At 38.3% G+C, this 15,523-nt stretch overlaps 1 protein-coding gene across 2 annotated transcripts in view; it reads right to left on the reverse strand.

Annotated features, from left to right (window-relative positions):
* Positions 1-3,603, reverse strand: part of col5a3a (collagen, type V, alpha 3a) — an 80,508-nt gene extending 76,905 nt beyond the window's left edge. For both annotated transcript variants that reach the window (XM_036941104.1, XM_036941103.1), the window contains exon 1: positions 3,316-3,603. In XM_036941104.1, the coding sequence (XP_036796999.1) occupies positions 3,316-3,400 (85 nt within the window). In that variant the 5' untranslated portion in view covers positions 3,401-3,603. The remainder of the gene's footprint in view (positions 1-3,315) is intronic.
* Positions 3,604-15,523: the final 11,920 nt, after the last annotated feature.

Raw genomic sequence — 15,523 nt, forward strand, 5'->3', positions numbered from 1 at the left:
CAGAGCACATGTGAAAACATTCTCCCACTCATACTGGCCCAGTCCACACATTATCAGACACCATCACTTATCCTGTACTGTCATATCAGCAGAGGAACACCATACAATTCCCCACAGTTCCAACACATTCAAGCCATCATATTATTCTCTGACTCACAATATCACCCCTCATTACAGACAACCCAACCACACCAACACGAACAACGGAGTCTCAAATAAGTAAGCATTTGGCGGTAAAGTCTAGCCTCTATAATGGAGCACCTGCAAGGACACAGTCAAATGCTGCTGTTCTAAGACACTCAAAACACTACCAGAGGGCGTAGCTTTATTGCTGCTCATAGCAGGCCTAATAGCCCACGTGTGGCAGACGTCTAGTTGAGGTCAGACTCTCAGTTCAAACTGTCATCTGAAGTTTTATTTGTGGTATTATACATTGCCCTCGGAAAGTATTCAGACCCCTTGACCTTTTTACACATTTTGTTACGTTACAGCCTTGTTCTAAAATGGATTCAATTGTTTTTTTTTCCCTCATCAATCTACACACAATACCTCATAATGACGAAGCAAAAACACGTTTTCAGAAATGTTGGCAAATGTATTAAAAATTAAAAACTGAAATATAACATTTACATAAGTATTCAGACCCTTTACTCAGTACTTTGTTGAAGCACCTTTAGCAGCGATTACAGCCTCAAGTCTTCTTGGGTATGACACTACAAGCTTGGCACACCTGTATTTGGGGAGTTTCTCCCATTCTTCTCAGCAGATCCTCTCAAGGTCTGTAAGGTTGGATGGGGAGCTTTGATGCACAGCTATTATCAGGTCTCTCCAGAGATGTTCGATCAGGTTTAAATCCGGGCTCTGGCTGGGCCACTCAAGGACATTCAGAGACTTGTCCCGAAGCCACTCCTGCGTTGTCTTGGCTGTGTGATTAGGGTCGTTGTCCTGTTGAAAGGTGAACCTTTGCCCCAGTCTGAGGTCTTGAGCGCTCTGGAGAAGGTTTTCATCAAGAATCTCTCTGTACTTTGCTCCGTTCATCTTTGCCTCGATCTTGACTAGTCTCACAGTCCCAGCGGCTGAAAAACATCCCCACAGCATGATGCTGCCACCACCATGTTTCCTCCAGATGTAATGCTTGGCATTCAGGCCAAATAGTTCAATCTTGGTTTCATCAGACCAGAGAATCTTGTTTCTCATGGTCTGAGAGTCTTTAGATAACTTTTGGCAAGCTCCAAGTGGGCTGTCATGTGCCTTTTACTGAGGAGTGGCCTGATTTGTGGAGTGCTGAAGAGATGGTTGTCCTTCTGGAAGGTTCTCCCATCTCCACAGAGGAACTCTAGAGCTCTGTCAGAGTGACCATTAGATTCTTGGTTACCTCCCTGACCAAGGCCCTTCTCCCCTGATTGCTCAGTTTGGCCGGGCGGCCAGCTTTAGGAAGAGTCTTGGTGGTTCCAAACTTCTTCCATTTACGAATTATGGAGGCCACTATGTTCTTGGGGACCTTCAAAGCTGCAAAAATGTTTTGGTACCCTTCCCCAGATCTCAGAGCTCTACGGACAATTCCTTTGACCTCATGGCTTGGTTTTTGCTCTGACATGCACTGTCAACTGTGGGACCTTGTATACACAGGTGTGTGCCTTTCCAAATCATGTCCAATCAATTGAATTTACCACAGGTGGACTCCAATCAAGTTGCAGAAACATCTCAAGGATGATCAATGGAAACAGGATGCACCTGAGCTCAATTTCGAGTCTCATAGCAAAGGGTCTGAATAACATGTAAATAAGGTATTTCTGTTTTTTAAATAAATTAGCAAACATTTCAAAAAACCTGTTTTCGGTTTGTCATTATGGGGTATTGTGTGTAGATTGTTGAGGATTTGTATTTATTTAATCCAATTTAGAATAAGGCTGTAACGTAACAAAATGTGGAGAAAGTCAAGGGGTCTGAATACTTTCCGAAGGCACTGTATAATGGCTTCATACCAGCAGCAGCAGCTGAGCATGCCCATAAGCTTGTGACCAGCCCACAAACATAGACAGGACTCACCATATCTTTGTTTATGTAGGTAGAACATGGAGGCATGTTGTAATTGCTCCAGAACTAAAAGCAACAGAATGCAGCTCCTTCCAATCAGGGTGTGCATACACTAATTTTGCAGCTGGTCAAATCCCATAGTATCTAATCCTATTAAAATGTGTTATTTTAATGAGCTGGATCTAGAATATCAAAGGAATAAAGGTATACATAAAGGTTCATAGGGAAACTGAAATGCTCCATCTCCATATTACCATACCAACTACAAAAGAACAACAGTGTGATAAAGAAAACAAAATGTGTTGTAAATTAATAAATGTTTAGCAAATGGCTCTAAAACAGTTTTTTTATGATGAATAGTCATTCTAAGCTCATTTTCGTGAAGCCTATTTGAGCACCTTTTAAACAGCTCCATGACAAGAATTTTAATCTACTCAGGTCGGTCAGTGTTCTGCCATTCACCTCCTTCTCAAACCAACATTAAACCGTTTCACAGTAAACCGTCACTGGTCACGAGCAAACTCAAACATGACATCAGAGTGTTCCAGGGGTAATCGCTTCCTTCCTCACTCACAGAGAAAACTGGGCCCAACATCCTAATGGATGAAGCATACAATAATGGACATGGGTTCGAGGACACATTAATATGCAAAACCAAACGATGCTAAATTATTATGATTAACTTGCAATGAGAGAAATTTGACAAACTGAGGTAACCATCCATCACACACACCGCCAATGCGCAGTGACGCACAGAATAGGCTATACATTATGAATCATGCTTGATTTATAAAACTTAGACTTTTTGGTTTATAGATTTTTTGTTTTTACATAAAAAAAATTACTTTCAAATGCCAAAATACAGCGAGGGGAAGAGTTACATTTGGTTATCATTTTTAGTGGTTTAACAAAGCATTAAATACTGCTTTCGAGATTAATCCCGAGCCAGCGCAACCCAGGGGACAAATTCAAACCAGCATCGCCAAATATTCAATGAGATCAGACGGAGCCTTTTACAATTACATTATTATGCGGCTCACAAAATATTACCGAGGGCGAAGTTGCGGCCAAATGCACACCTTATAAAGTTTTGTTTGGTTTCTGTTGAAGTGTCCACAACTTTGTATAAAGAAATGGGGTAGCAAGACAACCGAACATGAACTTTTGTAGCCTATTATCAACAAAGAAAATGAATAAAAAGGTCGACTATCCTTGTCAATCCATACAATGAAATTATCACTTTATTTATTAGCAGGTGTATTCCAACATATACTTTACCAGCTTGTGTCGTAGTTGCGTGGAACATTATTATAAGAAATAGCGGTATTCTCCTGCACGCCGCCGTCCTCTTTAAACGGTCCATCTTTCAGAGCAGAGACCCCCTTGCCTCCGCCACAGAACTGTATGATACAAAACTAGATGAGAAAGGAGCTCCGCAGCCACGCGTAGTGGGGGGAAAGAAACCAGTGCGGCGCTCGAACAGTGCACATTCGTTCTGCAGTTTCGCTTGCTTAGTTTTTTTGAGTATCCTCTCCTCTCTTCACTCTCTGTCCCTCATTCAATTTCTCCCCCTCACCCTCCCTCTTTCTCCCCCCCCCCCATCCCCCCACCCCACCACACCCCACCCCACCCATAGGACTTCCTTTCACCACTACTGCTCTGTGTTACTTGTCATGCTGCAAGATGTTACAAACTTTCTGTCTGTTACTGCAGGGTATTCAACCTGGGGCCCGTGGCCCCCTAGGGGTCCGCAGAGTTACTGCAGGTGGTCCACGGAAATATACAGTAGATATATTTTCTAGAAGTGGTCAAATAAACATTTATTTTATTTTTAAAAAGCACCCGCAAGTACCAGTTACGGCAAGTACCACTGGCTGCTGATAAACTTTCTTGACTTGGTCATTCATTTTTGCCAACAAATGGCTAACCTTTCTTTAACCAGCTAAATAGCTTCTATCTACCTATTCATTTTATCTGTCAATTTCTCCTTGCTTTCTCCTTGCTTTTATCATTCACCTGATAAATTATTATTTTTTGCATGATAAGTGTCCTTGGGTCGCCAGTTTGCCTGGGCGGCAGTCCCTGAACAAGAAAAGTTTGAAGACCCCTGAGTAACTGGGTATCGAATTTGCGATACCCTTCCCCAGATCTGTGCCTCGATACAACCGTGTCTCGGAGCTCTACAGACAATTCCTTCCACCTCAGGGGTTGGTTTTTGCTCTGACATACACTGTCAACTGTGGGACCTTATATAGACAGGTGTGTGTCTTATTGTTTGTAGATTGCTGAGATTGTTTGTTGTTGATTTAATCAATTTTAGAATAAGGCTGTAACGTAACAAAATGTGGAAAAAGTCAAGTTGTCTGAATACTTTCCAAAGGCAATGTATAGCCATAAATGTATTTCTGTTAGCAGGTTAGAGCCTTGGCTCACACAACACAGCCAGAGGACGCATCCATCCAAGCTTTGAACTTCACAGCAATAAATCAAAGAGTGGGAGTGAGTCACAGCTCGACACTCCTGGCCAGTTCAACGAGTACGATCCCAGGTAGACTGTAGAACAGGGGAGGTCATGTCTCTCATCAGCCATCACTCTAATCTCATTCCCGCATTGTTGCAATGTCATCTCTCCAACGCTCCTTCAAGCAGCAGCCTGACCATGCTACGGCTGGGGGCCATGGGGGCCATCTCACCTATAGGCTCTGGGAGGTGAGAGCCCATGGAGGCTCACAGGTCAGAAATGTCTGGGCCCAGTGCTGCTTGTTCATACCCAGATACCTTGCCGACTCCTCAACTCCAATTTAAGGTCTGACGATCGATCATGGCGTGGTCCTCTAATTGTGGTCTCCATGTGTTTGATCATGTTGGTCTCGTCACCTTGAAAGAGAAGGTCTCCCTATTTGTGAAAAGACTACGATTCCACAAAGCAGGAAAAAAGCAGTCTTATATACGACCTGTCAACACTTTGTGGAATATTGAGGATACTTTTGTAAATGTTTTCCCCATTTTCAAAGGAACATGTTTTTACAAGGATATCCCTATATTCTTTGTCGTCACAGACCATGGTAAGCTAACAATGTTGTGAGCATTTATACAGTGCGAAGCGTCATGCCAAAAGCCCAGAAACCCATGTCTGGAGGGTTCGGCTTAGACAGGCTGCTCTTCAGAATAAGCCTTATGAAGAGCTCGTCATAGTTGGTGAATGAACAGAATTGACAGCATCATTGGCCCAGGCCACAACAGGCCCTCTGTATGGGGGTCAGCAGTAAAGAAGACAGTTCCAGCTCTTCATATTTAAAACCAGAATGTGGATGAGCCGAGCACAACCCTGCTTCCCTTCTCAAGGGGAGCCGAGAGAAGACACGTCTCTAACCACAACGGGACTGAAAGAGGGGATATCCCATCCAATTTCCCAATCCCCCGTTTGATTCACTAATGCTTTTCATTTAGGACCCTGGCTAAATATGAAACGGTTTGAAATGCTGCAGCCTCGCCTTAGATGAAATAGAGTGGTGAAAACAAGCAACCTGTTGCATCCTTGTTGACCCATTTATAAAACACAAGTAAACGTTCAGCAAAATTCGATAACACTCCGTAAGGTTTGCATGACAATAGGCAGGTACCCTAGTGGTTAGAGCGTTGGGCCAGTAACTGAAAGGTTGCTAAGCTGACAAGGTAAAAATCTGTCGTTCTGCCCCTGAACAAGGCAGTTAAACCACTGTTCCTAGGCCGTCATTGTAAATAAGAATTTGTTCTTAACTGACTTGTCGAGTTAAATAAAGGTAAAATAAAAGAAAAAAGTAATCCAGTCCTTGAGGGCATGACAGTGATAATCTCTTGTAAAGCCATGAAGAATGGCAAAAACACATGAGAGAGAGTCATATCTAGATGTCCTACAGAACGGGGCCTGGTAGTGAAGGGTGGAATAACGAGGCCCAGAAACACGCAGATACCTCCTGCACACCATGCCCTAGCACAAGGTTTAGCTCCCCTGAGTCAGAACTACATTCCTGGCAGGTTTTAGCATATAGTTACTAAGAGTGCAGTGGTTAGTCTGAGCACTGTGAGAAATACTTCCAGAGCCATGTGCTGTGTACCAACAGTCCTCCTAGGACACTCTGCACTGCTAGAGACTAAAACAGATCAGACCAAGTCCTGACCTCTCCTCAGACCACTAGAGTCCAGACTAGCTCAGTCCCTCTCTAAAGTCCAACACCACACATCAATAAACACCACGCTTATTCTGGGGCGGCAGGGTAGCCTAGTGGTTAGAGCGCTGGACTAGTAACCAGAAGGCTGCAAGTTCAAATCCCGAGCTGAAAAGGTACAAATCTGTCGTTCTGCCCCTGAACAAGCAGTTAACGCACTGTTCCTAGGCCGTCATTGAAAATAAGAATTTGTTCTTAACTGACTTGCCTAGTAAAATAAAGATAAAATAAAAAACCAAGCAGTCTCCTTCTTTCTCAGCCCACTGTGGCATTGGCCATTAAGAGGAAGGAATCAACACATAGTTGGCTTCCTTCCCCCAATGTGATTTACTGTAACCATACTTCTATCAAATACTTCCTGTATGACCTCATTCATGGGGAAATAAATATTAATCTAGAAAGGGAGTCTGCGGGAGAAAAGCTTCACGGATGACTAGTGATTCAGAGTCCTGGTGATTCCTCAAAGCACTGGGGTAAAACCCAAAAAAGACCAAAAATGTATGGATCACATGGATTTCATTTATTGTATTTGCAAGAAGATAAGATCCAATTGAACAGGTTCTCTTGAACTCTCTTCAACCCCTCTTCAACTCTCGAATGGCCTGAGGGAGATATTATATTTCTGATCACCAAAATAGTATGGATGACATAGATTTAAAGATGGGAGGAGATGGATACTTATGGATAAGCGTTTCTTTGACCTTCTGTCTACTGTACATTACAGCTCACTTCTCTGTGATGTGGTAAGGCTGACTCTACCCTGAGTCCTAACTACGGCTCGCTCTTGATACCCGATTTAGAGGTCAAGACCAACCGACTGGGCACACCATGTCATTTCAACGTGGATAATATTTGGTTGAGACGTTGATCAATGAGATTACAACCTATACTGTATTCACCCTCAAAAAGACAGCCAAAAGTTAGTTGAATTTCCAATGTGTTATCAAATCAACAAAAAAATAATCTAATCAAATGTATTTACATAGCCCTTCGTACATCAGCTGATATCTCAAAGTGCTGTACAGAAACCCAGCCTAAAACCCCAAACAGCAAGCAATGCAGGTGTAGAAGCATGGTGGCTAGGGAAAACTCCCTAGAAAGGCCAACACCTAGGAAGAAACCTAGAGAGGAACCAGATTCACCATGCTTTTAACCATCTAGAAGCACAACCAAATTCCAATGGAAAAACAATGTCTGATTTATGGTTTAGTTGTCAGCCAAAATGTAATGTCACACCGAAAAGAACACCGAATGTCAAATGAGAATATAATGTCAGATATTTTTTTATTTATACAATGAAACGATGTACGCTGAGAGACGGGAAGCAAGTTCAGGGAGTGAATAGTGAAAAGAAATAAATAAACAAAACAAGAAACACAAACAGCGCACCGTCATGAAACAGGAACAATGACGACCGGGGAAGAAACCAAACGGAGTGACTTATAAAGGGCAGGTAATCAAGGAGGTGATGGAGTCTAGGTGAGTGTCATTATGCGCATAACGCTGGTGACAGGTGTGCGCCCTAACGAGCAGCCTGGTGACCTAGAGACCGGAGAGGGAGCACAGTTGACATACAACAGATTCATGTGTTTCACATGTTCATCTAATAGCAAAACCAAATGACCCGGATGTCAGTTGAGATTACAGTAAAAGTATATGGTGCAAGTGATCAAAACCATTCAGTATTCTGTGCAGAAATTGTGAAGATCTCCACAGACCTACGCATGCTATATTGAACATTTACATGATTACATCAGAAGAAATGTAAAGTTACAGAAACCTCAAAATGTGGCCATGTATGTGTTACTCATTTTAAGGTTGAATGTTACATTAGTTTGTAAGACAGGCTGAACTTCAAGCTATTTGCTTTATTAAAAAAAGTAATATTGAACTGTGCTTAGTTGACAATGCAACCAAATATTAACATTTAAAGGATAATTCCATCTGAGCCACTGGCTTAATCCCATTTTTTTAACTTGTATTTTTGGTGTTGGAGAAGTAAATCCAACATATTTCTTGTTAACATGTCACCAAGTTAATAGGCTAATAGGCTATCAAAAGTGATATTGAATTGAATTAATAATTAATTGAATTAATTAATAAATTTTTATTAATTTTTGAATTAATAATGTTGGATTCACGTCTCCATCTCAACCAAAAATCTAAGTAAAAGCATAGGACTAAATCAAATCAAATTTGAAATGCAATTTAAATAAAGTTTGATTTGATTTAGTCCTATTCTATAACTTAGATTTTGGTTGAGACGGAGAGGTGAATCCAACATTTCAATGATTATTTGCAGACAAACAGGAATTAAAGCCAGACTAGGTCAGTGGCACAGATGGAACTATCTAAGCAGAAGATACATCTCCTTCAAATGTTGATATTTGGTTGTGTTGACAACCAAACACAATTCAATATCACTAAATATAAATACATTTTAAATCAACCAGAGCTTGAAACCCAAAACTATTGTCTATTTTAGTTGAATTCTGGGTTAAATTGAAACGATAGCTATTGGTGACTTTGCAAATGCTATATAAGACTAGATAGCATCCTTGATGATATGAGCGATAAAGTATTGTTGCATTAACTTGCTCTGTTAAACTACCCTTTGGAATGACTTTGATAGCAGCAGTTAATCTACTTAGTTATTAAGTGGAGATCTCTCAAAAGTCATTCTCATGATAGCACATTAGTAATAGTCAGTGACAAATACCAACATTGGGAATGGTCAAAACCTTGGTTAAAACCCAATTCTCCAGTAGGCCAATGTATTTTTTTCTTGTGGATATAACATTGGAGATACGACTTTGTTCTAAAGTTACAAATTCAACATATGTTTTACAAGGTTTGCCTGTATTGAAATTTGTTTACCATGATTAAATAATCCTGTATTGAAATTTGTTTACCATGATTAAATAATCCTGTATTGAAATTTGTTTACCATGATTAAATAATCCTGTATTGAAATTTGTTTACCATGATGAAATAATCCTGTATTGAAATGTGTTTACCATGATGAAATAATCCTGTATTGAAATTTGTTTACCATGATTAAATAATCCTGTATTGAAATTTGTTTACCATGATTAAATAATCCTGTATTGAAATTTGTTTACCATGATTAAATAATCCTGTATTGAAATTTGTTTACCATGATTACATAATCCTGTATTGAAATTTGTTTACCATGATGAAATAATCCTGTATTGAAATTTGTTTACCATGATTAAATAATCCTGTATTGAAATTTGTTTACCATGATGAAATAATCCTGTATTGAAATTTGTTTACCATGATGAAATAATCCTGTATTGAAATTTGTTTACCATGATTAAATAATCCTGTATTGAAATTTGTTTACCATGATTAAATTATCCTGTATTGAAATTTGTTTACCATGATTAAATAATCCTGTATTGAAATTTGTTTACCATGATTAAATAATCCTGTATTGAAATTTGTTTACCATGATTAAATAATCCTGTATTGAAATTTGTTTACCATGATTAAATAATCCTGTATTGAAATTTGTTTACCATGATGAAATAATCCTGTATTGAAATTTGTTTACCATGATTAAATAATCCTGTATTGAAATTTGTTTACCATGATGAAATAATCCTGTATTGAAATTTGTTTACCATGATGAAATAATCCTGTATTGAAATTTGTTTACCATGATGAAATAATCCTGTATTGAAATTTGTTTACCATGATGAAATAATCCTGTATTGAAATTTGTTTACCATGATGAAATAATCCTGTATTGAAATTTGTTTACCATGATGAAATAATCCTGTATTGAAATTTGTTTACCATGATGAAATAATCCTGTATTGAAATTTGTTTACCATGATGAAATAATCCTGTATTGAAATTTGTTTACCATGATGAAATAATCCTGTATTGAAATTTGTTTACCATGATTAAATAATCCTGTATTGAAATTTGTTTACCATGATGAAATAATCCTGTATTGAAATTTGTTTACCATGATGAAATAATCCTGTATTGAAATTTGTTTACCATGATGAAATAATCCTGTATTGAAATTTGTTTACCATGATGAAATAATCCTGTATTGAAATTTGTTTACCATGATTAAATAATCCTGTATTGAAATTTGTTTACCATGATTAAATAATCCTGTATTGAAATTTGTTTACCATGATTAAATAATCCTGTATTGAAATTTGTTTACCATGATGAAATAATCCTGTATTGAAATTTGTTTACCATGATGAAATAATCCTGTATTGAAATTTGTTTACCATGATTAAATAATCCTGTATTGAAATTTGTTTACCATGATTAAATAATCCTGTATTGAAATTTGTTTACCATGATTAAATAATCCTGTATTGAAATTTGTTTACCATGATTAAATAATCCTGTATTGAAATTTGTTTACCATGATTAAATAATCCTGTATTGAAATTTGTTTACCATGATTAAATAATCCTGTATTGAAATTTGTTTACCATGATGAAATAATCCTGTATTGAAATTTGTTTACCATGATTAAATAATCCTGTATTGAAATTTGTTTACCATGATGAAATAATCCTGTATTGAAATTTGTTTACCATGATGAAATAATCCTGTATTGAAATTTGTTTACCATGATGAAATAATCCTGTATTGAAATTTGTTTACCATGATGAAATAATCCTGTATTGAAATTTGTTTACCATGATGAAATAATCCTGTATTGAAATTTGTTTACCATGATGAAATAATCCTGTATTGAAATTTGTTTACCATGATGAAATAATCCTGTATTGAAATTTGTTTACCATGATGAAATAATCCTGTATTGAAATTTGTTTACCATGATGAAATAATCCTGTATTGAAATTTGTTTACCATGATTAAATAATCCTGTATTGAAATTTGTTTACCATGATGAAATAATCCTGTATTGAAATTTGTTTACCATGATGAAATAATCCTGTATTGAAATTTGTTTACCATGATGAAATAATCCTGTATTGAAATTTGTTTACCATGATGAAATAATCCTGTATTGAAATTTGTTTACCATGATTAAATAATCCTGTATTGAAATTTGTTTACCATGATTAAATAATCCTGTATTGAAATTTGTTTACCATGATTAAATAATCCTGTATTGAAATTTGTTTACCATGATTAAATAATCCTGTATTGAAATTTGTTTACCATGATTAAATAATCCTGTATTGAAATTTGTTTACCATGATTAAATAATCCTGTATTGAAATTTGTTTACCATGATGAAATAATCCTGTATTGAAATTTGTTTACCATGATTAAATAATCCTGTATTGAAATTTGTTTACCATGATTAAATAATCCTGTATTGAAATTTGTTTACCATGATGAAATAATCCTGTATTGAAATTTGTTTACCATGATGAAATAATCCTGGTTGAAATATAGGCCTCAAAACAACAGTTTACTTTCGATTTTTTTCAAATCCAATGTATTCTCTCTGTAAATTTCACGTCAAAATACTTTGACAAATTACGTTGAAACAATGTTGATACAACCAGTTTGTGCCCAGTGGGAAGACACTTCTACCAACTCTCAAAGGGACTATAACACATACTTATAGTTATAGTTCATGCCACATATACTGTATATGGTGTTGAAAATGTATTATGTATTAAGAGGAACTTCTATTCTGTTGTCATAGGCCAGTGGTGTGACAACAGTCACTCACACATTCAATAGTGCTACAAAAATATGCGGATCATGATTTAATAATGAAAATTCATATTTTCCTTTTTAATTGTTGTAGAGAGAACAAACTCTGGCGTAAGAACATTGTTCAACAACAAACATGAATTATTGCAGATAAACATTTTTCTGGTTGAACTGTTAACAAATCACCAGAATGTGACAGCATAACCTCTCTGTTCTCAACACTCTGGCAGCCTTTACAAGTGGAGCATCAAGACACTACATTAAAGCCTATATATATATATATATATATATATATATATATATATATATATATATATATATATATGTGTGTGTTTTCACACAGTATTTATGGTTTGGCGAGGAGAGAAAAAACCCACCAGAGATCAAGCCTGGCATGGGATGAATCTATCCCAGACTTTACTGAATATTAAAGGAAACAAAATATCTGTCCCAGGTACAGAGAGATGGGTAATGGATCTACCTGGCCTTTTTCTCTATCATAAATCTAACAGGAGCTATATACTTTGTGATATTTTTGTTGTCGCTGTAACTCATATCATTTGGAAGTTTCTCACTGATACAGTACGACAGCGGTACTTAAGTGGTATGTTAAGCTAATTGGTATGAATCATCTCTCTCTCTTGCTCCCTCCCTCTCACTCCTCTAAGTCAGTGATGATGGAGGTATCTTATCATTTAATCATTGAGGCGGTGGAAGGTGGAAGAGGAGAATGTGAGAGAGCTTCATTCTGTCATCATGCCATAGCAGAGATAACATCAATGTGGTGACATTTTATCTTTACATTCATCGTAAAGTCTGAGTTTTTTTGAGCGTTTGGAACTACAGATGTAGGATCTTAATTTGATCACTCTTTTGTTGCTGAGAATTTTCCAGCATAGGAGGAAATGCAAATGTGTAGTGTATTTGTGTTTTAAAATGTATTCTAAAGTCATCCATTTCCACTGTATCAAAACCTGCAAAAATGTCCATTAATTATAATCTACATAATAATGAAAATGTCCCATTGCTGCAGGATTATTTTCCAGCTGTAGCAAACTAGATCAAATTAAGATCCTACATCTGTATAAACCCTAGAAAGGGCTTTTAAACTGACTGTCTCCATTTCCTTTCTCTCCATTCAGTAGCAGAACATGCCAGGACAGGACAGCCATCCGGTTGAAGAAATTATGCATGTGAAATCTCAGAGTTAGGACGCAACGGAGTCTCTGCTTGCCAGACTCTTGATTTATTGACATTTGAAAGGGAATATGCATTTTGAATGATTTGTTTGACTTTTTGTCTTTTTCAAGCAGACTAAAGATCTTATATAACACTTATATTATCTCATCAGTGATACACTTACAATGTCATCGGTTTGCATTTCATCATTAGATACTTCGAAAGTATGATACACTAAAGCTGAGGGATCCAGACCCTGTTATGGTCTACTTACACTGAAGGCCCATTGAGAGGTACAGTAATGTGTAATAATGATGATGATGAAGATTATGATGAAGATTATGTGGTTCATAATGATGGTTATTATTGTATATTTGAATTTTTTTGAAAGTGCGACCGATTGGTTGATATTTGAAAATTGGTTGCTATATGATGGTCCATTTAAAGCGGGTTATACATGGAGATGTCAAGAACAGCTAAGAGAACCTTCCCCCCATGAGGAGAGCATTACTAACATCTGTAGACAATACATGAGACGGATGAGACCAAAGCTAATATGTGGTCCAACCTCAAATATCAAATTCCCCAAAACGTACAGTTCTAAAAATGCCTTTAGTCAGTAACTCTGAACAGAGAGAAAACTGACGTTCATAACTAACTGAGCGAAAGGAATTTGAGAAAACAAAGAAAGGTTCTGAGTGAGAAAATGTAGGTTCATCTGTCAGACTCGGGTATCCTTGGCCTGATGGATGTATGAAAGTAACTGCCCACACACATATACACACACCGTCCTACATATGTCAAGCCCCTCACACATGTCCACACACACCATCCTACATATGTCAAGCTCCCCCCACACACACACACACCAATCTACTGTGACACCCCCCCCCCCCACTGCCTACATTCAGAGCGTTCGGAAAGTATTCAGACCCTTGACTTTTTCCACATTTTGTTAAGTTACAGCCTTATTCTAAAATGTATTAAATAAAAACAAATCCTGAGCAATCTACACACAATACCCCATAATGACAAAGCAAAAACAGGTTTTCAGAATTTATTGCAAATGTATAAAAAAATATAACAGAAATACCTTATTTACATAAGTATTCAGAACCTTTGCTACGAGAATTGAAATTGAGCTCCAGTGCATCCTGTTTCCATTGATCATCCTTAAAAAAAACAAATATGACCCTTTATTTAACTAGGCAAGTCAGTTAAGAACAAATTCTTATTTACATTGACGGGCCTACACCGGCCAAACCCAGACAACGCTGGGCCAATTGCGCGCCGCCCTATGGGACTCCCAATCACAGCCGATTGTGATACAGCTTGGAATCGAACTAGGGTGTCTATAGTGACACCTCAAGCACTGAGATGCAGTGCCTTAGACAGCTGCGCCACTTGGGAGCCTTTGAGATGTTTCAACAACTTGATTGGAGTCCACCTGTGGTAAATTCAATTGATTGGACATGATTTGGACAGGCACACACCTGTCTATATAAGGTCCCACAGTTGACAGTGCATGTCAGAGCAAAAACCAAGCCATGAGGTCAAAAGAATGGTCCGTAGAGCTGTGAGACAGCATTGTGTCGAGGAACAAATATGGAGAAAGGTACCAAAATATTTCTGTAGCATTGAAGGTCCCCAAGAACACAGTGGCCTCCATCATTCTTTAATGGAAGAAGTTTGGAACCACCAAGACTCTTTCTAGAGCTGGCCACCTGGCCAAACTAAGCAATCGGGGGAGAAGAGCCTTGGTCAGGGAGGTGACCAAGAACCCGATGGTCACTCTGACAGAGCTCCAGAGTTCCTCTGTGGAGATGGGAGAACCTTCCAGAAGGACAACCCTCTCTGCAGCACTCCACCAATCAGGCCTCTATGGTAGAGTGGCCAGTCACTCCTCAGTAAAAGGAACATGACAGCCTGCTTGGAGTTTGCCAAAAGGCACCTAAAGACTCTCAGACCATGAGAAACAAGATTCTCTGGTCCGATGAAACCAAGATTGAAATCTTTGGCCTGAATGCCAAGCGCCATGTCTAGGGGAAACCTAACAACATCCCTATGGTGAAGCATGGTGGTGGCAGCATCATGCTGTGGGAATGTTTTTCAGCAGCGTGGACTGGGAGTCAGGATCAAGGCAAAGCTGAACGGAGCAAAGTACAGAGAGATCCTTTATGAAAACCTGCTCCAGAGTGCTCAGGACCTCAGACTGAGGCGAATGTTCACCTTCCAACAGGACTACGACCCGATCGAACATCTCTGGAGAGACCTGAAAATAGCTGTGCAGCAACACTCCCCATCCAACCTGACAGAGCTTGAGAGGATCTGCAGAGAAGAATGGTGAATACAGGTGTGCCAAGTTTGCAGTGTCATACCCAAGAAGAATCGATGCTGTAAATGCA

This window comes from Oncorhynchus mykiss, chromosome 13, assembly GCF_013265735.2.
Source record: "Oncorhynchus mykiss isolate Arlee chromosome 13, USDA_OmykA_1.1, whole genome shotgun sequence".
NCBI classification, from domain to species: domain Eukaryota; kingdom Metazoa; phylum Chordata; class Actinopteri; order Salmoniformes; family Salmonidae; genus Oncorhynchus; species Oncorhynchus mykiss.